This window comes from Lichenostomus cassidix, chromosome Z, assembly GCF_008360975.1.
Source record: "Lichenostomus cassidix isolate B80296 chromosome Z, HeHo_3.0, whole genome shotgun sequence".
In the NCBI taxonomy this organism is placed as follows: domain Eukaryota; kingdom Metazoa; phylum Chordata; class Aves; order Passeriformes; family Meliphagidae; genus Lichenostomus; species Lichenostomus cassidix.
The window spans coordinates 31,430,957-31,456,533 of NC_139511.1; the positions used below are offsets into that span (position 1 = coordinate 31,430,957).

At 42.4% G+C, this 25,577-nt stretch overlaps 1 protein-coding gene across 2 annotated transcripts; it reads right to left on the minus strand.

Annotated features, from left to right (window-relative positions):
* Positions 1-1,888: 1,888 nt before the first annotated feature.
* Positions 1,889-19,422, minus strand: LPL (lipoprotein lipase). 2 transcript variants are annotated; one of them, XM_085043826.1, is made up of 10 exons: positions 19,183-19,422; positions 12,158-12,321; positions 11,862-12,041; positions 11,101-11,212; positions 8,992-9,225; positions 8,511-8,753; positions 7,295-7,415; positions 6,328-6,510; positions 5,041-5,145; positions 1,889-4,128 (listed from the first exon to the last, which is right to left on the minus strand). In XM_085043826.1, exons 1-10 carry the CDS (start codon positions 19,244-19,246, stop codon positions 4,074-4,076), a joined length of 1,461 nt encoding a protein of 486 aa, XP_084899952.1. In that variant the 5' UTR covers positions 19,247-19,422; the 3' UTR covers positions 1,889-4,073. The 2 variants fall into 2 exon arrangements, with proteins under 2 accessions (XP_084899952.1, XP_084899951.1); XM_085043825.1 differs by having other exon boundaries at positions 12,158-12,324.
* Between the last annotated feature and the right edge of the window lie 6,155 nt (positions 19,423-25,577).

The window sequence follows — 25,577 nt, forward strand, 5'->3', positions numbered from 1 at the left end:
GCCAAATGGTTCCCTTCCCTTCCTCTTCTCATTTCCTTGTTCTCCTTCAGCCACTAGAGAATGCTAATCCCTTTATTCACTTATGCATATACTGGTGATTTTCCAGACCTGCTACAAAAGACATTTGACTAGAAGACTTTTCTGGGAAGAAGCAGCAGGAGGAGATGGAAATGTCTTTCCTGAATGATGGAAACTGGATTGATTCCTTTGGACCTGAGGATATTAATACTGCTATGTTTGTATTGACAGTCAGAATATGGAGAGCCTTGCACTGACAGCTGTAAACAAAAAGGAAGACACTAAAGCTACTTTAATCCTTTCCTCTTACTGAAACTTTTTCAATATCTGGTTTTGACCTTTAGGAACAACACATGCACAATGTCTTGCTCATCCCAAGAAGAAAGCTTTGACATTTTGTTCATAATACGCAAAAGAGCAGGCACACAACTATATCTGAATGGAGAAAGTATAGAGACACCTAGAGAGAGCAAAGTCATTTCTGGTTCCAAAAACTTCTCAGAATTAAATATGAAAATTAAAATCTAGGCATTAGAAACTTGAGTCAGGATATCCTCATCTTGCGGGCACATTTTTCTTCACTCTTTCCTTCCAGCCAAAAATGTCCCTTTGTCTGTCTACCCACTGGTTGGCTGTTGGACAGTCTATTCCCTCCAGCCCCTTCCAGACACAGCTGGCAGAGTGAGCAGGGATCATCACCTTCTCTGATGTGGCTGGGCATTGCAGAGCAAGATGCAAGAGTAAAGAAGCCCAGGGATGGGTCTAAAAGTTCAGCAGAAGAGACCTGGATTCTTGTCCCTCAACCAAAAACTCTTTCTCTGCTTTTCCTAATAACACATTTAGTGTATTGAGGCTGCTGTGATGTTAAAATAATAGTTTCTCCATGGTGTTTGTAGGAGATGAGATCACAGACCTTGTCTTGTACAATTGTAGGAGTCCTCCTAGTCCCCTAACCCAGAGACTGACACAGAGAAAACAACAGTGTCCTTCGAACACTCACTGCCAGTACTTCCAAGCATTCCAGTTTTCAGATTGGGTTCTTCCTTCTTCCACTGATTCCCTCAGGGTACTCTCTACCCTCCCTCTTCCCTTCCCCTTCCAGTTTTTCCATTCCCTCTTTCATCCCTCCCTCCATTCATCCTCTTTAGCCATCCATTTTCCATGGCATAGCTTCCCTCTGCTTTCACAAGGAATGAAACTGCTCTTGTCGAAGAGCTGTCACCTTTGACCAAGTAAGAGTGTTGGAGACAGAGCTCCCCAGGATCAATTCAAGCTGCTCTAATTACTCCTAATATGGTTCCTCATGTGCATGTCACCACAATCCCCCTTAATTCCAGCAATCCCCTTCCATTGCACTCATGAAACATGGGTGAATGTGATTTTTCAGAGACTGTTATTTCCTTAAGCAATAATGGTGGTAAGGGACTGGTGCTTCCCTCCTGTTCCCACAAGGTCAGAACATCTCTATTTTGGTAAAACATGGAGCAGAAGCATAGTTCTGACATCTACCAAAAAAAAAAAAAAAAAGAAGGATATGAGCCCTTCAAAATAAGGACTGTTCTTCAACTGTTCTTAAAAGGGCCTGAAACTTGAAAACAACAAACTGCAGGTGGAAAGCTACTTCTTTTATAATGTGGGTTGCTTCCTTTCACACACTGATTCCTTGGTGTCTTAATACATGATTTTTGCATTTCCCAAAATGAAATGGGGGAGGGCAGTGCAGAAATCACACACTGCCTTTTTTTTTTTTTTTTAAGTGTCTCATTCCATCATCTCAGCCCAGAATTCAAGGATAGGCTCTGGCCTTCACATATAAGGTATAACGTATACAGCAGATTGTTTCATCAAAAGGAAAGTAGTGACTTCAGTATCAGTCTGAGAATTTTATTAAAACCATGTGTTTCTGTTCTATACAAAACTGAGGAGATTTCTAAAAAAAAAAAAAAAAAAAAAAAAAAGTATTAACCACACAGGAAACAATGCAATGCAAGTGGCTTGTTGATAAAAATCTCTGAAAGCTATATACAGGATTAATACTACACAACTGTATTGATGTAGAGACTGGTGGCAACTTTAGCAATATATACAAACTACCTTTACACTCATAAATATCTTATTTACAGCTAATAAATAACATCCAGAGCTAAATCATGTTTCCTTATGAAAAGAATTTTTACTACTTTGTATCCAAGTTTTAAATGTGTTTGTATTTGATCCTGTATTAAGAGCACAGCTGTCCAGATACTTTGTTTCTGAAGAATTTAACTCCTAAGAGAAAATTGCAAGAAACTGGAATCTATATGGAATAAATCACTGTATTTATTTTTAGAGATCTCAAATGCAGTGGCTCAATACTCAACCCCACCCTCAGTGACTCATCACATCTCTGCTGTAGTTTAATCAAATGTGAGCAATTTCAGAGCTATTAATTTTCCAACATATTGCACTGTTTCAGACTTTTATCCCCAAATATACTAGGAGCTACAGTTGGAAAAAGGAAACAAACTGTGCACATAAACACATACATTTTTTTCTTTGCTCTTCAGATGGGATGATATTGGAGAAATCACCATCTCCATGCTGTCTTGCACATGCAGGCAAAGACTACAACACCCAGCATTAATAGTGAATATCACACTTCTCCAAGTGTCTACCTTCAAGCCCTTTTAGCTCCCCAGCATTTTCTTAATCCTCTAAAAAGCTAAAAGAGGGCTAGTGCACCTTTCAGCACACTAGAAAAATTATATATTACTTACAAATGGGGAAGCAGAATGCCTTCAATATACCTATTTTTGCCAACTCGCAGCATGGCTAATTTCAGTGTCTCAGTTTTTCAGAGCACTCTTTCTTGTGAAGCAGACAATCAGGCTGCTTTTAACTGGCTCAGCCTCTGCTTCCTGCTGAATTCCCTCTCAAGGCAGAAAACCAAGCAGCTCCTAGCACTGCACCACAGCCAAGAAACAAACCGAGGTCGATCACTGGCAGTCACTATTCCAGTACTGGGAAGTATGAGCATTCCTGTCAGCTATCAAGTGGATTCACTTGCACTGAAAACTGCATACAGCAGTCACTCAGCTGCATGACTGACACTTGGTGTCAAAGAGCAGAGAGACTGTGATGGTTTTGGCATACATGACGCAAGCAGCAGGGAGAGGGTGGAGGTGGGGGGAAATATCTGTTTCCTGCATTTTCTGGTAGCTCAATTCCTCTGCAGTTCCTTATTCACAGTGTTGAAGGCTAGACAACTGAAAGCATAGATAAAATATTAAGTGTCTGCATAGGACACTGGCATTGCTGCCTTCTCCTACAACTGTTATTTATTCCAGGATAAGCGGCATAGAAGTATATAGCTTAACAGATCATACCTATTGCTAAGCAGCACTGGCATCTAACCCCAATTACATACATTCATAACCACAAACTAAAAAATTCATCCCCATATTAAGTCAGTCCCTGACACCTTCTAGTAATACACACAGCAAAGGTAGATTTTTTCACATGGGAAACCTACTTATTTGCTAAACACACACTTGAAAACTATGACCTTTCTCCACTGAACTGCCTGAAAATTCAGTTAGCCAAGACAGAAGAAAATCTGTCTAGTTTCAAAAGATTCCTGAAAAGAACAAAAAAACCAACTAACCAAAAAAATCCCAAACAAAACAAAAACAACAACAAAAAAATAAAACCACATACAGGGCTTTGTTTCTCTTCAATAAATACTAAAAAACTGCTATAAAAGATCTGATGTCAAGAAACCTTGTCACAAGGCACCATGATTAAGCAAAATTACTTATTTCTTTTCAGCACTCCAAACTTTGGCAAGCTGTTTTGCAGGTTTCTTTCTGTTTTTAACTATTTGAATAATGTATCTTTATGGTTAGTAAGTTTGTATGCTGAGACTTTCTTATAAGAAGTCTCTAAAATAGCTAAGAATAGCAGGCAAAAATCCAGCAGCAGATAAATATTTCTATATATTTGTTTCTGAACATCCAGTCCACAGGGATGAACAGACTCTTCTCCTCCCCAGTGTGAAAAATCTTGGTTCTTGTCACTTAAGCAGATTCAGCAGATTCATGAGCAGAATTTTCTTTAGAGGCTTTCTTGGAGCTGTGGAGAAAAAAAAAAAATATAAAGGTGGTGAGGAAAATGTAAGATACTTGTTCCTTCTTGTCTTGTTTTTGAGAATTAAGATTTTAAAACTCCCTACTTAACGGGAAAATAAATTACATGCTTGGGCTTCTCCTGGCTTCTGCTTGATTTTACATCAGGTACACCACAGAGGTCTCAAGGCTTCCCCAGGTCATTGTCCCAGAGTCCAAGCCAGCACATGTGCATTTTTATGCAGAGCTAAATCTCAGTCTGCAAGTGTCCCCATGAGACCATTCACACAGAGCAATCAAACTAAAATAATCACTTCTCTATCTAAAACTTTAGTGGACTAAGTCCAAAGAGTGTCCCCACACTTATTCTGGGTCAGAAAAACTATTGATAAAAATATTAAAGTGCACCAAGGGCTATTAAAGACAGAATCTCTGATCCATAGATGAAAATCCCAGGAATTCACGCAGCTGACAGTTGCCATCAGATAGTGGTGTGCAAAGAAGGGCACTTGCATATGCCTGCTCCATTTCTGTACCAGCCTCCAAGTCTACTGCTAGCCAGTGAGGAGGGAGGACTCGGAACTGATTCAGTATGGAATTTTGAGCATTCTTCAGCTAAGGCTCTTCTCTCTTGCCTGCAACCCTCTCTAACAGTCCCTTATCCTTCGCCATGGAGTGACTGTGAGAGACAGTGACTATTACTTGCTGTTCAGATGTGCTGACAACCACACCAGGATGGTTAGCAGAGAAGCAAATTAAGACCTTTTAAGCTGCAAAAGCTGCCATAAGCAGACCTCTGGTTATTTGGAGCTGTGCTGCTTCTGAAGCCTTCAGAAGACTAGTGCACAAGTCAATTAATGGGAAATTTTTTACTCAAGTGGTAATAAAACAATCTAAACCCAATCGTAATTACTCATACCCTCCTCTCTTCTTGTTGACAGGCTGCTCCGAGCATTTCACAAATATTGCTGCATCTTCTCCCTTACTGAGATGTGAGGTGCCATCTCGAGAACAGAACACCACTCTGTGGAATAAATATTGGAAAAAAAATCACATGACTGAGCCAAACATCCCTTTTTAATCTTAGAAGATTGGTGCTTGGAAACAGTGTTTATACTCTGTCATGTGGGGCACTACTACTTTGCAAGCCTGTGAGAAAGCTATTTTTAAAAGAGAATTCTGTGACAAAAGAAATGCTGTGCAAGAAAAACTAGTAAATGAATTATGCACGGGCATCAAACCATAGCCATAACTTTCACTGATCCTTTGCATAAAATCTTCTTGTGGCTAAGACAGCAGAAGTTCTAGCCTGAAGTCTTTTGGATTTTTATTTACACCAGTCCTTATGTGAGTTTTTTGTCAGGTGAATGAACTTGGAAGAAAGCCATACTCACTCAAATGTTTGCAAACTAAGTAGGCTGCAATTTCCAGAAAACCTGAGCACTTGCTTTTCTATTTACCAGTACTTTCCCCACCCCTATATTTGTTCAGCTCTGATAACTGCTCTTTGATCAAGTGACTGACCTATTTATTCAAAGAAGGAACTTATTGTTATTTACTACACTACACATAGGACACACATGCTCTGTTCTGGGCCCATGTTCTGCAAACAGATCTTATGTTTATAGTGAATATGAGTATTTCAACAGATTCATGTCAAAGCACTTTTGTTCAGACTTTGATGTTTTAACATTCACGCATTAGTAATGTCCTGCCACAGTCATGTGTTTCAGTTTTTGTCCACCATTCCGGTATTCAACCCCTAAGAAAATCCAGCTTAACTAAGCAATAATTGCTTGTGCAAACACACTTTTGGAATGATTTCTTAGAATCTCCACATAAGCATACTCTTTGTGACAAAACCTACGCAAGCACCCAGCATGAAAATGAACAAGAGAAATTGCAAACACAGTCACTGGTGCTGGTTCATGGAGATACTCTCCTGCATAATATAACTAACCTAAGGTAGATACAACAGAGGGATACAAATTAATTATGTGGGAGTAGGATTACAAATTGCAGATCCCAGTGAAAGTAAACAACTTTCCTGGCTGATAGAAATGGTGGTTTGATACCACTGGAGCCCAAATTATCAGTGCTGCACCTGTTTGTAACTGCTTAACATGTTTGTTCCTGTGAGATACCAGAAATCAGAAAGCACTGTCGATTAAAACTAATATAGCTTACAACAATCAAAACAAGTTACTTTTTCTGAGTTTCTCCTGACTTCACTCTGACTCTCTGGATGTCAAATGTGAAAGGAGTCCACCAGTCTGACCAGCTGAACAAGGTGTCTTTTTCCCACTGCAACTTCAGCATAAGCAGGTCTCCAATATCCACTTCTGTGTAAATCAGGAAGGAGAAGGTCTTGTTTGAGGAGACTTCAGGCCTGTGGGAAGGAGAATGAGAAAAAAAAACCCAAAAAAATGAAACTCTTGGACAGACAAAATTCAAGTGCAGCAGAACCTGGATTTTTGTACTCCAGAGAAGGAAGCAACTTTCTGCACAGTTCTGATGGATCAAATAAGGAACAAAAAAAACCACCTTAAGCTTTTGTAGAGACAAAAGGAATATCCTTCCATAACTAGGTTGGTAAAATCCTGGGACAGTCAGCCAGGCAAAGGTTGACCTCTCTTGTGCTGGTAACTCTCAGAAAAGCCAGATAACCATGATCCAGAAACAGTTTACATTCCCCAGAGCAGAGAACAAACTTCAGTGCTTTCCAGCTCCATTCCCTGCCAGCCCATGTCCAGGGATGTACACACAAACGTCTACTTATTTGCAGAGCTGTGAAAGCAAATCTCATGTCTCCCTTAGCTTATGCACTGAAGCCTTCAGACACAGAAGTCTACTTTTTAGAAGATTTAACACAGTTGGAATATGGTATCAGACACTGAGAAGAAAATTAGAAAGTGCTAGAAAAACTCCTGTTAGGCTGAGTTGCAGGTCAGACTTCATGTTTTCATATTTCAGATGTCTTATCAAAAAGACCTCCTGTAGGGTTTGGTTCATCATTTTCAGAAGTGAATGCAACTCCTTGATCAAGGACAATAGCAAATTCTGGGACTCTGTAAGATTACTGTAGCTAGAACTTGAACAAGTTTTTTACTTGAGGCTTTAACAAATTTAGGTATACTCAAGAGTATTTTTCAGTTGTTTCTGTAGCTACTCACAGTGTGAAAGCGATGTTCTCGCTCTCATCTAGAGTGCCATAGAGAGAGATCAAGAATCGCTGGTTTGTCTTTGTCATATTAGTCTTCCCAAAGAAATGGATCTTGACTTGATAATGAAAGACTGGAAGAATACAAAAGAAAAGGCCATTAGGAAATCTCAACCTCTAAAGAGACAACTGGTGACAAAACCACCCTGCCTCACCTCTGAAAATCCTATGCTAAAATACGCCAACTTCATTAAAGTGAGGGTTTTTTCCCTGCAGGTATCCAGGGAACTATTTCTGTGAGAAGGTAAATATTAGTAAGCAACGCAGTCACCATTAAAGAACACCTTTGTAGCTCTTGCAACTAACCTCTGCATTCAAGCTGCCACTGTAATAACCCCAGAGTATGCAGCATCACCTTCAAACCTGGTATTGAACATGTAAGACTTGCTATCCTTTACTTTAAACAAGTGAGCTGTGCCCTCGTCTTAGAGGAGGCTTGGTAAAAGGAAAAACAGAATCCACCCACTGACACTGTAGATTAGGCACCGAATGCCAACAGAACATCAGTCTTGCAGCTGTTCTAACCCTGCAAGAATGTGCCTTTTGATTGCTGGTCCATCACAAAATGCACACTATAAGCACACCCTGGGGTAAAGGCAAAGCTAGGGAGGAAAATAAAGTAGTAAAATCCAACTCAGAAGCTATTTTCCTAGCTGAAAACCTCCTGGTTCTCAGCTTCTCAGACCTCCCACAGAGGCAACTGGAATCAAGAAGTGCTGTGATATTTTAACGGGGGCTAGTGTCCCCATAGCAAACACACTGCCAAAGACATAAATCTGATATTTGCATATCTTTAAATAAAAGTTGCTCATCAGAATGAGTTCTGCTGATTATTTCCCCAGCAGAAGGAAGTAATCATCTCGATGAAAAACACAGAAAAAGTTTGGAAGGCAGCTGCTCCAAGTGATTAGGCACCAGACTAAGTCTAACTATTGCTACTTAGAAACTTGTTACAAAATACCTTTTCCTACTCTACCCCACACATCCACACCTTGAGCAAGACGACACTTTTCTTAGACTTGTGTTCAATGGCAAACTACAAGTCAGCTTGCCTGCTGCTCACTACAGGCATCAAGGCAGCAGGATTGTCATCTGCAGCACACACCCACCATGACACACAGCTGTGCACAAGTACCAGCCTTACTCACCAGTAAGCAAGCAGTACCTACCTTTATAGGGCATCTGAGCACGGGTTTTCAAATACATTTTGGTGTTTCTCTTTGTTCTCACTCTGTTGACCTTGTAACCCAAATTGTTGCAGCGATTCTTGCGGCAGCTCAGGCAGAGGCCCTTCTCAAAGGCCTCCTTTGTGTTGCAACGGTAGGCCATGCTGGGCTTTTCTTCATTGAGGAGAGAGTCAATGAAGAGGTGGATGGATCTCTCATGGGAGCACTTCACCAGCTGATCCACATCTTGAAAGAACAAAAATGCATAATATGTATACACGTGTGCATATAACGATAAAAACCCCTAAGCAATGCTGTCAGGCATGATCCACTATGCCAGAGCTGGGGTTTACAGGATGGTTTTTAAAAGCACTTGAAAGAACATATTCCTGCTCCTCACAGAAATCTTTCCTTGCAAGACACTTTGCAGGGCTATTCAGGTTTTCCTCTGAATGCTATATTGTTTGTATCAGAGCAACCTCACCTCCAAAGCCTTTTTCAGCAATCAGACGCAGAGCTTCTCCCAAATTGCAACCTGGCTGGAAACCTCCACCATTGGGATAGATATCAATGTGTCCAACAGGCTTCTGGATTCCAATGCTGCGGTCTGGAGAACCTCGGGTGTAGGTGTGTAGGACATCCACAAAGTCAGCATCATCCGGGGAGAGACGGGTGAGTTCATCAGCATATTCAAAGGTAGGACCAGCAGGATCCAGCCCTTCATGGGGCAAACCACAATGAAAAGCTCACATTATTGTCTGCCCAAGACAACGTCATTGATAACAAATGTCAAACTCAACTGATACATTGGGCTGGAGTATTGAGTACTGGATTGGTTTTCCTGCAAACATTACAGAGGGATCATTTAAATAACATTCACGTATACAGAAAAATAAAATGCACTACCTTGAAATGTTTCATGGTTTAAAAAAAAGTGTATGCAAACACATGGAAGGAAGCCCAGCCAACCTCCTCAGAGCTGTAGCATTTCTAGTGGATGGAAGAAACAAGCTCATAAGTATTTTCTCAATGTCTTCCTCTTCTGTCAAGAATTGTATTACTCATATCTGAAGTGTCTGAAGTATGGAAAAGTCTTGCTGACAAATCCATGCCAGGGGACCAAGTGGGAAACACAAATGAGGGCTCCACTGTCTACATACCTAAGGGGAAGGGGATTATTATGATAAACTGTCAAGCTGCTGCAACACCGACACAAAGAAAAGCCCAGAACTATTCTGCCAATGAACAAGTACTATCTCCTGCTCAGACAACTACCTGAGAGATGGCTGAAGGCAGAGGTGAAGGGACACATCTCTACTGCAGCCCTCAGCTGAGGACAGACACCTGTGATGTTCACCCACAGTTAGCTTCACTGGGTCTAAGCTGCCTCCCCCTCAGCTGTGAGGGCTTCAGGGGCCACATTGCATTGCTCGCTCTGCTTTTCCCAGGGAAACGTTCATCCTCGGCATCAAGAGCAACTGTGGAGGTGTAACAGAGGACTACTGGCATGTCAATGATTTGGCAGCCTCAGTGAAAGCAGCAAAGCTGCACCTTAGAGAAAGGAAGGGCAGAGGGACTAGTGTTTTGGCCCCCTTATTTTAATCCGCCACTTCTCAGAACTCAACCTTTCCAGATGTGACTGCTGCCTAGCCCACCTCTCAGCATGCCTGTGGATCTGGGATCACAGCCAGGCTCAGGTGAAATGATAAAGGGTGCCAGGAGCCAGGCTCTCTTCTGAATACTGCTCCCAAGCTCTCTCAGCAACAATGACACCACAGATGAGCAATTTTCTTAGCCTCATTTGCTGATGCTGGCAATTCCTTTGTCACTGAGATCAGTGCTAGTGGCTCAGCTCTCCAGGTGCTGGGTTGTAAACCAGCTCCAGAGTGGCCATGCACTCTGCCTTGTCTAGCACACTTCTCAGTTCCAAAAATCACCTTAAACAGATATCTAAGCACAAATAACAGGGCAAGCATATATACGCCCCCTTCCTCTTCCCCAAATTCGCACAGTATTAATTCTAGCCTAGAATATTTCTTGAGCCTGTTATGATTAACTTTTCAATAACCCACACTGAATCTTCTGATTATCCAGTCCAGTCTCCCTTTGAGCCCATACAAGCTTCTTGCATCTGCATCATACCATGGCAAAGAGTTCTGCAGGTACTAAACTTGCTGCAGCAAGATTTACCTCCTGCTCTTTTTAAATGGCTCCAATCAGCTTCAAGGAATGACTGCCTGGATAAAGATAACCAGCCAAATTTCTCAAGCTGCAGGAGGTACTGTGACCTTTCCCAAGCCGTGGATTTGGTCAGTCCCCACCACACCCTCCCCAGTTACTCTTTTATCATGGCCTACTCACACATTTCCTGTGAAGAAGCAAACAAAGGCTTCTGACTCACCACCTTTGCTGTTTTTTCTGAATCTTTTTCCAGTTCTACTACAGAAATAGCAGCCCTACTGTTTCACTAAATCATGAACACATAACCAAAGTACTGCCAGCAAGCAACAATTGTCCTGGTGATTTTTCAGTGGAATACATTTCAGTATGGAAGTGATGGGAGTCTCTACTCTACAGTCACAGGTTTTCTTACCAGTAATTCTGTTCACCTTCTTTTTGGTAAGGTTACCAGCAATCCCAGCAGCATGAGCACCTAGACTGTACCCCAGCAAGTGGAGATTGTTGAGAGGATAATTGAATTGCTCCTGCAGAAGAGAACAATTTGTTTTAAGTTCAAAGGCAAATAAAAAAAATAAAAAAATCAGAAGACACAAAATAAAAGGTTTTGTTAATACTGGGGTCTTTGAGCTATGAGTAATAGAAGAAACACTACACATAGTGTTTCTTCTATTATAGAAAAAACATAGTTATCATAATTTTGTGCCATAGTAGATTTCTTGATCTAACTGATTTATGGCCAAAATCTAAGCTTGAAAGGAACGCAGAATAAAGAAGAGAACACAGGGCTGTGTATTATAAAGGTTTTCAACCACCCCCTCCCCACCAGTTTCTGGATCTCCTAAGTATTTTCCAAAGGCAGATTTCTGATTCCCAAGGGCTGGCTGCTGTATATTATATAGGAACCTGTCTTTTATAGCTACCTCTCACAGAGCTTTCAGAAATACTGTGGGCTCACAGGGCTCCCCAGACCACAAGGGAAAGTTTCTAGAACGCATCACAAAAGGCCTCTGAGTAGGAGATAACCAGTAGACTAAAGCTGAAGTTTTCCCAGCAGAATTACTATCTGCATGAGTTTAAGTCAGTCTATCCAACACGAGATGATTAACCCAGCTGCATCATTGCCGCTTTGTATCCTAGGATATTATGTGAAACACAGACATCTCCATGTCTTACCTCCATCCAGTCAATAAACATAGCAACATCTTTTCCCACCAGCCTGGTGTATGCAGCAGACACTGGATAGTGCTGCTGGGCTCGATCTAGCCAGTCCACCACAATGACGTTTGAATCAGGCTCCCTCTTGTACAGAGCATCCACCAGCTTCGGCACCCAACTTTCATACATCCCTGTCACCTGTTGGTTTTGGAGATTTTAATTAAAAAAAAAGATATTAATGTATCTGTGAGACACCTCTGCACAGTTTATCCAGAAGTGTGGTTAAAAGGGAGATTCCTCCCTGTTTGTCTTACCGTCCAGCCATGGATGACCACAAAGGTTTTACTGGTATGATTGAAGTTGCACTGTGCCAGGCTGTTCACCTGCCCAGGAACCAGGTAGCAGACATCCTCATCAGGCTCTGCAGGCGTCCGTAAGGAAAACTTGCTCTCAATTCCCTCAAAATTGTTTTCAGCTTCTGCTATGTAAGAGCACAAAAAACATAGCAGCATTTTAGGAGTACTAGGACAAATTCAGAAGGCACAAGTACAATGCTGGAGAGATAACCAGAACACTCAAATATGGGACACGAGGTATTCATTTCCTACAGCACTCAAAGGCCGCACAATAGCCAAGTAAAGAGGAAATCAAAGGGTGAAAACAGCTCCCCTTCCAAGGTCCTGCTAAAACAGTAAGAATCTGCTGAGCTGTCAGAGAGGTATGAATCCATTTTAAGAGTCAGTATTTTCCCCATTACATTACACAGGAAACCTCTTAAGTATCACTAGAGTACAGAAAACTGCACAGGACTGTCACAGACAGTCATCCAGGAAAGCAGCAAGTTATTACTACACTATTACATATTTTGGTGGTGCATCTTCCCCATCACCTCATCACCTTAACCACTGCCTAACAAGGCCTTTTATAACACCATGTAGTTGCAGTGTATTAAGAGCTCGGAAGTCACCACTGTTTTACAAAATGCTAGTTTTAACTTTTGACGAACAAACAGCAGGTGAGAAGATCAGACATCCATCAGAGAAACTGAACTAGCAAACCAACAGTCCATTTTGAGGGAAGTGCATTTTCAGATCATCTAATAAACTACAGAAAAATAAGCTGCAGAAAACTATCCTCCTCTGCCTGAAGCTATTTTGAGTCCAGGGTGGGGAAGGAGGTGAAGATCATGCACTGGTGGTAACAAAGTACGTCATGGCCTGCAAAGTTTACTCCCTCCAGCTTACACCTTCAAAATTTAAGTAATCCTTTTTTTCATGCCAAGACAGAGAAGTGACTTTAGGCTTCATACTCACTATTTCCTTTGGCAAGAAACTTAAATGTCTCCTCTTTTTATGTCTGATTCAACACTTAAATGCCTCTATGTATAGCAGACCTTGTAATTAACTTTTCAAAACCCAGGCCATAGTTTGGCAACTTGAGTTTGGCAAATACTGATTGCCTGCTTTTCAAGTCCAGCTGAACTTATACCAACTCTGTCCTGCTCAGTGTTGTCTTTCCTGGCATTGAGACCACCACCAACCTTTCATAAACTCCTAAAAACACAAACGAATGGCTCCAAGCCACCATAGGGAATACAAATGGACAAGGACCTCATGCTAGCATGCAAAACAGATTTCCATTCCTCTTCTTTTTCCCATTGCAGATGAAGTTTTCTATGATAACTGGTAGATTTGCACTTCTGCATAAAGTTGTGCTGCATCACTCAGGTGATGAATAACTAACAATTCATTGTTTTCCAAAAGGGTTTTTCTGGTCTTCTCATTCAAGTTACCATACACAGCAGGGCATTGACTTATGCCTGACCTCACCTAATGCTCAAGGAGCTCCATAAACTCTGGGAAATTCTTGGTGCGCTTCGAGGGTCACAAGAAATCAGAGTATAACCTCTTGCATAAGGTATAAAACCAGCACACAGTCTTGCAACAAATGCTTATGTAAAAGCCTCAGAGAAACTTGTCATTCATAATCAATGGCTTAACATTGCCCACGTTCAGCAGGATTTCTCACCTGTCAAAGCACATGCAGGAAAGCAAGAACCATTCACTGAACAGAGGCAGTACTCAGCTTTAGGTTTTGACCTTGAGTGCGCTAGGCTGGCTAGCTAATCCAAGATAATTACACTGAGGGCCCCCTTCCTGCCTCCTTCCTCCTAAAGAAAGGTGTTTTTCATAGACCTTACCCTTCCTCCAAGCCAATAGAAGGATTCACATAATGGTAAATATAACATTTTACCCACCTACTGAAAGCTAAATTTACCAAACTAACCAAATGTTTGCCCCTTTCCTATATCTTTGCATGTTCAAAATTTCTTTTTCTCATCGAGAGTATAAAACACTTTTCTGAAACATATCTTTATAACTATATTATTTACTTTTTAGCCAGAAAAATTAAGATCCCAAAGGCTGGTTGGTAAAACATCAGCTATAACTTTTTACTCAGTAAAATCTCAAAAGGAACAAGAACAGCTTTCAGCTGTAAAGCATACAACACTAGGACTTTCAATTATGTATACTCCCTCCTAGTACAGGAAGACGAACAAGAATAGTCCACCTGCTCACGAGTCAATAGTGCTTCCTTTCATACCCAGATATCATTTCCCTTCTGAATTAAACTTATCTGATAATCATCCAAAATCTAAATTACGTTGATATCCTGTCTTGTAGTGTGTTTTCAATTACACATGATAGAATTTGCATGTAAGTTCAGACCACAGCTCTTTTGAAAACAAGCTTATAGGAAATTTACAATTTGAAGCGTGCTATACTTAAGGGTGCACTTGGAAAAGTGCACGAAGCTTAGAAAGATTGCAATACAGTGGCATCTGCCACTGAAGAAGTGCTAAGTGCTTCACAAATATGTGCGTGTTACAGTCTAAAAATCTTTGATGGGGATTTGAAGACGTAAAATCACTACGATACAGTCACCACCAGGAAAGCAGCAGCTGCAAAGCAACAGCCCATGAGTTAGGGAGATGGCAGGCAGCCACTCTTTTCATTTAACTATGTTGTATAAGGAATTAGAAAGTCAGAAGAAATTATTGTTATCATCTTATGCCCACAAAAGGTGTCATGTTATCTTATGTCCACATATGGACAGCAGGCGAGATACCCTTTGGATGAGGGAAGTGTGTGTGTAGCGGAGTTTATTGCAGACTTCTTCATGGTGTGCTCATCAAGAAGATTTCCTCAGAATTTGTCTGAGTTTGTCTTTGCAAATTTTGTGTGACTCAGAGTACAAGATACCTTGTCTACACCTAATGTTGTGCTGCACACATGCTGCAGTACCACCTCACATCTGAGCGTCTGCAGAATACATTTTAGAAATACGGTACAGAGGTACACATAGTATGTACACACTCACCACACAGACCAACCTTTAAACCTGAAAGGTTTAATGTACCATCCTTTAAACCTGAAGCAGAGAAGTTACATAGCATATCACTTCAGAAAATCAGCATTTCTCATTTCTGCTTCTGTACCTCATCATATTTCTTGGTCTATTAAAAAAATAAGTAATAACTAATCTTTATCATTCATAGACTTTTGCCATAGACCTTTTCCTCACAGGTTTAAAGGGAGAAGTCTCCTTGCATCATGTCCTGAGCCAGTGAACCATCAGGCCCCAGTCTTACACAAAGAAGTGGAGTGAGTCAGTGCACACACCAAAGTTTAGTCAATAATACATTTTAACTCCAGTTAATTACACCAGGGAAAACCCAAAAATTGGTAGTTTTCAGCATGTTTCTGAAAGGTGAACAAAAATTTATCTGAATTCACATCACATTTTGCATAATGTAGGTACAGAAACTAGAGATCAAAAAATATACATACATCCATGTTGAGATACCAAAGCAGCTTTTCTTGACAAGAATGTAAGTCCAATTCTAAACAATGCCTTGAATAAAACAGACTGGAAGTAAACATATATGGACAAAAGAATAAATCTATGCTTTTGCTGAAAATTACACTTTCCCACACATAGTTCAGCAAAGGTATAAAGGCACATGTTGTGTATTGCCAAAGTTTCCAGGCACACAGTTACAAATACAACCACCTGTTGCAAAATAAAGTTTTCTGTCTACTGCTGTGTGCTTACAACTAACATGACCTACAAAGGGATTATTTAGGGAACTGGAAAAGGGAACAGCATTATGAATTAATTGACCAATTCCAGATGCATACTGGCTTTTCTAAAGGTCTACAGCCTGCATTGCCATTTTGTCATGCTATACAAAGTTTTCTGATGCTTTTTTTAGACCCCTACTTCCACAGTCTGAGTTTCCACATATACATATAAAATAAAAAAAAAAAAGCTGTCCTGTGCATCAAGGTATTGAGAATCTCACAGAACTCAAAGAAAGTGGAGGGGGGGGGAAGCTCACTAACAGGGAAAAGTCAGTAGTTTTGTTTTTCCGTTCAAAGTTTGTGATACTTTGGACTTGCAACTTGTGAAATTCCATTCTGTTAGGGACTCCTGTCAATTATCAATTTTGAAAGCATCCCCCTAACTTTAGGTATTCTGACACACTAATCAAGAAAATTAAGTTGCAAGTTTTTTTCACAAGAAGCCCAAGGCAGCTTGACAATTATTTTGATTGTGAAACTGTTTACCACTGATCAGCTGGGTGGAGAATGTGAGTCTTGAGGAAGTAAGAACATCTGGAACATTAATCAAAAGTTAAACTGCCCACATCACACAGCTTGCCAAACTATGATAACAATGCATTTGCCAGAATGAGTACACCTAAGATATGGTTTTAAAAGGGGAATCTTTGATAAATAACGATTTCCTAGCATTATGTACTCAGAAATGGAAATACTATTAACTACGTGTAAAGATCTTTAGAAAGTACATTGCAAGACTGTGTTATCTATAACCCACAGAGACACGCATGCACACACAAGCACAGCAGCAAACATCTGCACATAACATCAAATATTTACCAGCTGTAAACTGGACTACATCTTCCCTCAGCCAACAATCAGCATTAGGATCACCCATCAATCACTCATACTGAAATCCTAAGAGTTCTGAAGCAAACTCAGTCAGCTGTAATAAAGGGTTTATTACACAGAAACAGTTATCATTTAATTTGATCTACATTATAAACTGAAAGCAGACTAGAGTGTGTTGCAATCCCAGGAAACCTACTTCACAAGTCAGGTTATTGTTTAACGTTGCTGTAAAAATATTACAACTTCACGTTTATTTATGTATTCCTTAATGGCAGAGCCCTGAGAGTACGTTCTGGTTCACTTCCCAGGTGGGGCCAATGGAAAGAGCAACACCTCTGAAAAGCTACCGGGAACAAGTTCAGAAGCTAAGCAAGGACCTCCCAGCTCAAGTTCTGCAGCTGGCAAACCGCTGTTCTCGCACTGTACACAGGGGTGCCTACCACTCTCCAAGGTACTCCCTGTCAAATCTTTGCTCAGCTGCAGATGGGACACTTGGAACTCAATCCAGCAGGGATCTTGCCATCCATAAGTCCCTCTGGGATATCTGAAATTATGCCAAGACAATTAAAATGCAACCACTGTCAGACTTTGCAGTAATATGGAGGTGATGATGCATGAGAAAACCCTATCATGCAAGTACTTCTGCACAGAGAAGATTCCAGCAAACTTTCAGGAGTGCTAGTGATCATGCTAATCTCCAGCACAACTTGATGCCTGAGAACTTCACCTCCGTGCCTTCTCAGAAATGCATTGTTTCTCAAAAGGCCACGCCACAGCTGCCCTGGTATGTCTATCCCAAACACAGCCAAAGAAAAAGCCAGCAGCTCACATCACAGAGTAGTGTAAATATGCTGACCCTGGATTTACACTGGTGAAAATAAGGATCTGAATGTATTCCTAGCAATGTTTTTCTCTTTTCCTAGAACACCAACATTTTCTTCACCTAGAAAGTTTTTTTCTATGTTGTTTTTTAAATACTCTGGATTCCTGGAGGGCTGGATCATGTGTTTTCTGTGGTTTCAAATTTTTTTTTACTGTGGTAAGCAAGAAATAGTGTGAAACTAAAGGCTTGAATTGCTTTAGGATGAACACACAAACTGCTTTCATAGAACCTGCTCCAAAGAAGAAATAATATAATTATTAGTAAGTCTGTGGCAAATCAGTTCCTGCAGGGATGAAAGCTTTCTCTGGGAAGATAGTTATTTTACTGTATAGAACTTTTATACTGTGATGAAAACAGGTTTTGATTGTTTCTGATGGCACGAGATTGGATTCAAAGCTGGAATACATTCCTTTCGCTGTACCCTAGCACCCCATCCTCTTACTTTTGAATACTTCCCTTCAGCTTCCTTGTACACAAAGCAGTAACAAAGGCACCCACAGCAGAAAAAAAGGCCAGTTTATATATTCCGTTTTAGGATTACAAAGCAGGTCTAGGAGCTACAGCCACTCTTTCTTCTAGGGCCAGAAACTTTTAAAGATAGATACCACGTGTGGGAGATTAGTGTAAGAAAGTAAGCCTGTGACAGGGCACTGCTAACAACATTTTAAGAGCTTTTTTAACATTTTTAAGCTTGAGGAGTAGTGGCCTCCTAAAACTAGTCACTTTTTTCATAACAACTTCAATCATGTTGTGATTGAGAGAGCATTAGTGAACACCTAGCAGTCAACATTTACACATGTTCCACTTGCTCTAGCTTGGACAGGGTGCCTAGGTGCAAGTGGAGGTACAACAGGCAGAGAGCAAACACAGCCATAAGTGAATCTACAGAGAATACATCCCTCTGTTCACTTTTCCCCTAATGGATTCTGCTCATTACAGGCTTCACTACAACTCGAACACATTACCACTTTAATGATGAAACTCAGCCTTGCCTTGTCTAGGATCAAGAGCTGTACGAAGTTGGGATGCTGGGATGGATGAGTCCCACAGAGGAGGGAGATGAGGGACCTTACCGTGGTGCTAGTGCTGTGCAAATCCCCTGCTGGGGCAAGGGACTCTCGAAAGCCACCTTGTTTCTGGGGAAAAAACACATCCCAAACCTCAACAGGTCGCGCCATCAGCCCGGCAGACTGTGCCTGAGTTTCGGTTGGGGAACAGGCTCCCGGTCTCTCCTGACACGAAGGAGTTTCCCCGCAGCGTGGTTCGCCTTTCAACCCCCACTTCACGACACCGGGGTCCCGCAGCATCCCAAGCACCCCGGGAGAGCTTCACAAAGGAAACATTGCAGACTCCCCTTTCCCGCCATGCCGGCAGCGCGTCCCCCCAAGCGCCCCTTTCCCAAAAGCAGCAGGCAGGCCCGGCAGCTCCCGTGCACCTCCTGTCCCGGGCGCCGTCCTGGCCCCTCCGTCCCGGGACTCACCGCCGAGAGCAGCCACCCAGCGCAGCCAGAGGCACACGGCGGCCAGGAACACCTTCCTCCCCATCTCGCCTCCTGCCGCAGCACCAAAGTTTCGGCGCGAAAAAAAAAATTAAAAATAAAAATTTAAGTTTTTTTTCTTTAAAAACTTATGATAACTAAACACAAGTGCGGCGCAGAAGAGCTGCGATGGGCAGGGCAGCCTCGGGAGCACCCAGCACGGCCTGGGCCCCTCCTGCCCGCCCGCCCTTATGTCCCGGGTAATATGCAAATATGCAAACGAGCCCCCGCGCCCATTGGCCCTCGCAGCTGGGAGGGGCGGGGCCGGCGCTGCCCGCCACGGGCGGGGCGCGGGGTTGGCTGCGGGGTCGAGGTCGCTGGCGGGGTCGGGGTCGGGATCAGGGTCGGGTTTGGGATGGGGGTCGGGTTCGGGTGCTCCCCAGGGCGCAGGATGGAGCGGGACGGGACGGGACGGGACGGGACGGGACGGGACGGGACGGGACGGGACGGGACGGGACAGAATGGCACGGCCCCGGCTCGGCACGGCGTGCATAGAGTCCTCGGCTCTGAGCCCTCCGTGGGCCTGGCTCCCACAGCCCTCGCACAGCCCTCTGGCCAGCCCTGCCCGCACAGCCAGGATGCGGCCCCGGCGTTTCACCCCCTTGGTCCTTCCTGCCTATGGAGACCTAGCTCTGCTGTGCCTCTGGTGGGGTCTTCGTTCCCATTCGTGGTTTTGTACCAGTAACCAGCTGCTAACTGCATTTGCTGTAAAGTGCTTGCAAGGGGTATTCTGCTGTTCCCTTGAAAAATCTTTGCCAAGACTTTATTTTGCCGGCACTCCAGGGGATAAAGTTTGGAGAAAAAATTAATTTACTAGAGACTGCATCTGTGCTCTTGCGAAGTAAAAAATTGATTTTTTGGCATCTTCAACTCTCTCTGCCCTCCTCTCAGAAATGTGGCTTGCAGTGAGATTTGTGTTGGCAGCCACTGGGTGAAGGATCAGTTATGTAAGGACATTAATTTAATAACAATACCAGTTTTCATTTCATTGTGCAGTTTGTTGCCAAAGGCCCATCTTCATAAAGTAACTTACAACACAGGGAATGAGGACTCCCCGCGCTTTGCAATGTGAAGTAAACGGGATTCACTTCAAGGGTAACAGGTCTTTCTCATGCCAGGCACCTTAGGAGACTAAAACATATCTGTTTTATATTAGTGAGACTATTCAATGAGAGATTGCTGGAGTGTAGCAGTATTCAGACACCTTTCCAACTTTAGGTTCCACTAAAATGCCAGTTACAGCTGTAAGTGAGAATACATTTTCCCACACACAACTAGAATTTCCTCCATCAGCAATCCCCCAAGGATTATTATTGTGCGTTCTGGATATTTATATCCAGAAGGCATTGGAAGAATTTAGTGAGGGTACAAACTGTTCGTGCTGAGACGTTTCCATTGAGACAACAGAGTGGCAGGTTGAGGAGGGGGCTAACACAGTGGGTGAGACAGGGAGAGAGGCTGGTAGTCAGAGCAGAGGATTGGAGGTGAAGAGGCTGGGAGTAAGGAGAGACCAGCCTTCCTTACCAGGGCATGGTGATGATGTGAGCAGGGAAAAATATGGTTTGTTCTGTAGCTTGCTGAGTACTGAGAATATCCTCTGTCACGCAATGTTTGAGACCCTCTTGTCGAAACAATAACAAGAATTTGTTCATGTCTCTTTTCACTGAGTGTGGACTAAACAATGCATTTCTCTTGAACTAATTTGGTCGAAATTCTATAGCGTAATTTCCCCGTTAAAAGTCAGTCTGACTCTATCTGGGGTCAGACATCCTTCCTAGAGAATTTCATTCCCTGATGGCAACATATGGCAAACTAAAAGAACAAACACTTTAGGGCAAGCTGCTGAAAGGGAGACTGTCAGGTTGCTCAAAACACAGGTGACGCTACATACCCCATCAGAGCAAAACAGAATATGAAGTCTCCTGATTTGCACAACTACGTCCATGACCACTGCAGGAAAAAATTTTTGGAAAAGCTTACATTACAATGTGAGTGTGGAAAAGAAGTAGTGTAGTTGTAACTGCTTATAGGATCAGGTAGAAAGGAGCAGTGGCAATACTTGGCACGTCAGTCCTGGATGGATTGCTGGGCCCATCTGTAAATCCACAGGCTGTAATCAGACTTCCAGTTAATTCCCAATACAGATTGTGAAACCCATGAGTTGCAAGGGCAGGCAGCAGATTTACACAGAATGAAATGTAATTTGTTACACTGAAAATGCTTCTTTGCATAATTTTTTCTTCATGCCCATGCCTCACTTTAAGACACAGTTATGTATATAAGAAAGAGTTAGGCAAAGTGTCCACCAAAAAAAAAAAAAAAGAAGAAGAAGAAATTAAAACACTAAAAGAATCTTTCAAGTGATGAAAGACAGGGGGAAGGGGATAATTCTGGTTTCTTGGATCTTGAACAAATTGCTTAAGTCTGTTGTAAACTCAGATGCAAAATAATCTGAAATAGATGGGACACGGCACATTTTCCAACATTTAAAAGCCTTTTTTCCATTGCAGATAATCATGATTGGATGGAGAAGAAGCTTCATGGCATCAACTCAAGGTGCTTCAATGCAATCATTAACTGGCCTTGAGCTCCTCTTCCTCTATGAAAAACATAATCCCAGAGGGGAAAGCAAAGCTCGATCTGCAAAACAGAGGCTGATTTATAGTACTTCTGGACTCCCAAGTGGGTGGAAGGTACTACAATAGAGTAAAATATGTTGTTTCTAACAAGGACAGGGGAAAGCCTGGACAATGGAGACAGGAGTTGCATAACTAGACTGGTACTTGCACCCACAGACCATGTAGAAGGTTAAAGTCAAAACAAGCCCAGAATTGTCTCTAACACAACATGGGCAGCATTGGTTTATGTGGTGCAGCTGTGCAGAACCCAGAGCAAACTCACTGGCCTCGTACAACAAGCAAGGGGGGAACCAACCAGAAAATTTAGTTTCCACAACAATGCTCCAAAGAGAGGTTAAAACACATGGAGAAGGAAAGGGAGGTGACATAACATGACACATTGAATGTTTTTGTACTGCTTTAATATGAAAGATTTGATAACTGAGCGTGAGACATCTTCCAGCAAAAGTATCTACTTAGAAACAAGCAGAAAGTGTGCTCTAGTCTCCTGACTAGGAAATACATGAAGTCTTTTTTTCTTCTATCTTTTTTTTTCTTTCTATAAATATTTGCATTTTTCCCTTCCCCACCCAGAAGAAAAATAGTGAAAATGAATCAAAAAAGTCAGAGTAAGCTTTCAGATGATTTCTGTATTAATAAGTTCAAAGAAACAAGCAAAAATGATTCTTTTCCCCTACTTTTAGTTTATTCAAATCAATGAATAGAATGTTTTTAAAAATGTATTTTTCTGAAAATCAGCCATTTTTGATGAACCCCAGTTTGGGAATAAAAAAAATTACTCTTCCTTGCCTATGTTAATAACCACTAACTGGGCCACAGCAATAACTTCACATGCAGCTGAGGTCCTCTTGTCCTGGGCTGAGCCTCTTCAAGTAAGGAGCAACAAAACATCAAAACATCCAGGGGCTTGAGGGTAACTAGTGAGCCTGTCCCACCAATACTCATCAACAGGCCCTTTTTGTGGCTCAGTATTTGCCTGCTTTTCCACACTGGCAGTGAGTGAAGGCCACAAGTACCTTTCAGTAGCAGCAGGGACAGGCAGGCATGCAGACCGGTGGGAGCTACAGTCACACCAAAGGCTGTGTGTGGTGGTTATCTTGAATCTCCCTAAATGGGCAGCAGTGGGAAAGGTGACAGCAGGAGCCACATGGGTGTTTGTTTAGGAACATAATACATGCAACTTCACTGTTGGTACCTGGAAGAGCCCAGATGAAGACATAGAAATATGGGGAGCTATGCAGCAGCTGCAGCTCTGACTCCAATAGATGGGACACCTGTTCCTCTTGCTAACTTTTCTGTTTCACAGAGAGGTTCTTTCTGTCTTTGGTGTCACATAGGAAACAGGAGGAGGCTTGTCTAAAATAGCCTGTAGCTATTATGTCTTCCCATATTTGTCCTTTCTATTGCTGTGATATCACTTGCTGTTCTGTTCCCTGGTTGCCTTATCTCACAGACAAGGTCCTCTCACTGATTAGCACAAGGATTCATTCCTCTTCATGCCACTCACTTATTTCTAGTGTACAATGTAAGCTACTGATTCCCTAAAAAAAATAGAGGTATGGAATAGAGCAGGATGCCCTGCTCTGGTAGTGAGTTGTGGATCCCATTGTGGAGTAAGCTCATGCTATGATTTTCTCAACTGCGCTTTAATTAATTATCACACTGATGGTAGTGCCTGCCAAAGTCAGCTAGTTGTCTTGCCAGACACATCTTTCAAAATGCAATGTGAAGAGAGATACATTCTGGCACTCTGTTTGGGGTGGTGTGTAGGGGAGTGTAGTCCAAGTCCCCCATTGATTGGCCATGGGGCTGGTGTTCTGATCAAGCATGGTCCCCCTCGCTATTCCTCATGTGGCTCCAAGTGCTGCCTGCAGTAGGTTAAAGATGACGTTGTCTGAAACTTTTGCAAGGTTACGAAAATGTGTGAGGGCAGGAGGGAGAAGGAGAGAGAGAAGAGATTTTGCTTGACTGAAAGTTCTCAGTACCAGCAGTGCTCAGCCGCCTGTAAGGGCAGAAGCAATTCCCTGCATTTTGCCAGCAGTGTGCCTGGTAGAGAGGCTTCAGTGTCCCCTGCTCTCTCATGTTCTTCTCTTGCAATTGGCTAAATCTATATCTCTAACCCTGGGAAGAGAGCTGTCTCACTCAGATCCCAGCCTGGCAGTCTGTGTTCCTGCTTGCCAAGGGAAGAGTGAGTAGGATGAGAGAGCAATGCAGAGCACCACCACTGTGGTAAAACGAATGTGTAATTTCTGTCTCAAGAAATGTATCAGGGAGGAGAACCCACTTCTCCGGCCTCTGGGCTATCCAACAAGAGAGAGGATAATTGCAGGCTCTCTGCTTTTCCTTTACTTCACTCTACAAGGTTGACAGATGGTGTGTGGTGCAGCCAAGGCTAGATTCCAACTTGTATCTCCTTTAGCTGCTTGCAACTTACTGAGAAAAGATTCATCCTTGGGCTGACATTTCCATCTCATCCCAAAGGGGATTTGTTTTAATTTTCATTTAAAGTTTCAGCTGAGTTAGCATTGCTTCTCTGGAATTTTGCAACTGGTAAGTAAAAACACCCTCTTGACACAACACTCCTGCTGTGGACATCCAAACCAAGTGCTCACTGAGTGAGCGGTGTGTTCCCAAAGGACCATTCAGCCTGCCTGGAGTCAAAGCACAGTTGTGCAGTTCCTCCAGGATCTACAGAGAAATCCTGCAGTGATCTTGTGCTCCTAACTTTTATGTCTATCAATTCTACTTCTCATGGAGGTTTAAAATACTTCAATAAAAGCCTAAACTCTTAGGGAACTTGTTTTCAAACTATGATCAGAAAACAGGCTAAATTTACATATGCACAGTAAAATTTCCCTGTCTGATCTATTCTATTGGCCACATGTAAGGAAACAAAAAGTAGTATTTATTTCCAGCTACTTCTTTCACTGCATTACTTCACTATCTTGACAAATATGCTGACATTTTTAGGAATATGTGAAGCTGTGGTCCCTGTCCCAGACCTACTCCTGCCAAAACTAAGACATGGCAAAAAAGAAGAGACACAAAGAGATGGAGAAAGGGAGAGAAAAGACAGGGGCCACAGCAATAAGAACTCACTATTCATCAGTCAACTCTAAACACAATGCAAACTATGGGGGAAGCCTGAAAAATATCAGACCTGATTCCCTAGTCATGAGGGGCTTCAGATCCCATAGACAGGATTCTCGAAGTTGGAAAATCACATTTTCTCTGTGGGTCCTTCTTTCAGAGACAGTTTGTGAGGGAAGTGCACTAACCTGGCCTTCAGAGCACCAAATGATGCCATCATCATCTGCAGCCACAAATCTGGTGAAACTTTTTCTGTTTCTAAAGTTGCAAAGTACCCATTTTGTCACATTTACTGTGGAAGTCACGTGCCTGTCATTGAAGACATTGCCACATAGCATGCCACAGAAAGGACATGTTCCAGCTCCTGCTGGAGTCCAGGGGCACTGGCTCTGTGTATCAAGGGCAGCCTTGGAAGCAGAAAGTACAGACAGTCCACTTAATGGTCCTCTCCACCAGTCAGAGCACACACAGAGCTCTGGATGGAAACTTGGCTGATTCGATGGACTCTGACAGCACCTTCCTCCTGACTCACTGCTGCTGTGCCTCAGTGCTCCCGTGGGATCATACCAGGCAGCAGTGGGGATCCGATGAGAGGAAACCACCCTCTGC

Coding starts and splice junctions, on each gene's coding strand:
- LPL (XM_085043825.1), bottom strand. CDS start 19,246: ATGGGGAGGAAGGTGTTCCTGGCCGCCGTGTGCCTCTGGCTGCGCTGG. Junction 7,416..8,510: donor TGCTCAGATGCCCTATAAAG/GTAGGTACTGCT, acceptor GTATTCTTCCAG/TCTTTCATTATCAAGTCAAG. Junction 5,146..6,327: donor TCAGGAGAAACTCAGAAAAA/GTAACTTGTTTT, acceptor TTTATTCCACAG/AGTGGTGTTCTGTTCTCGAG.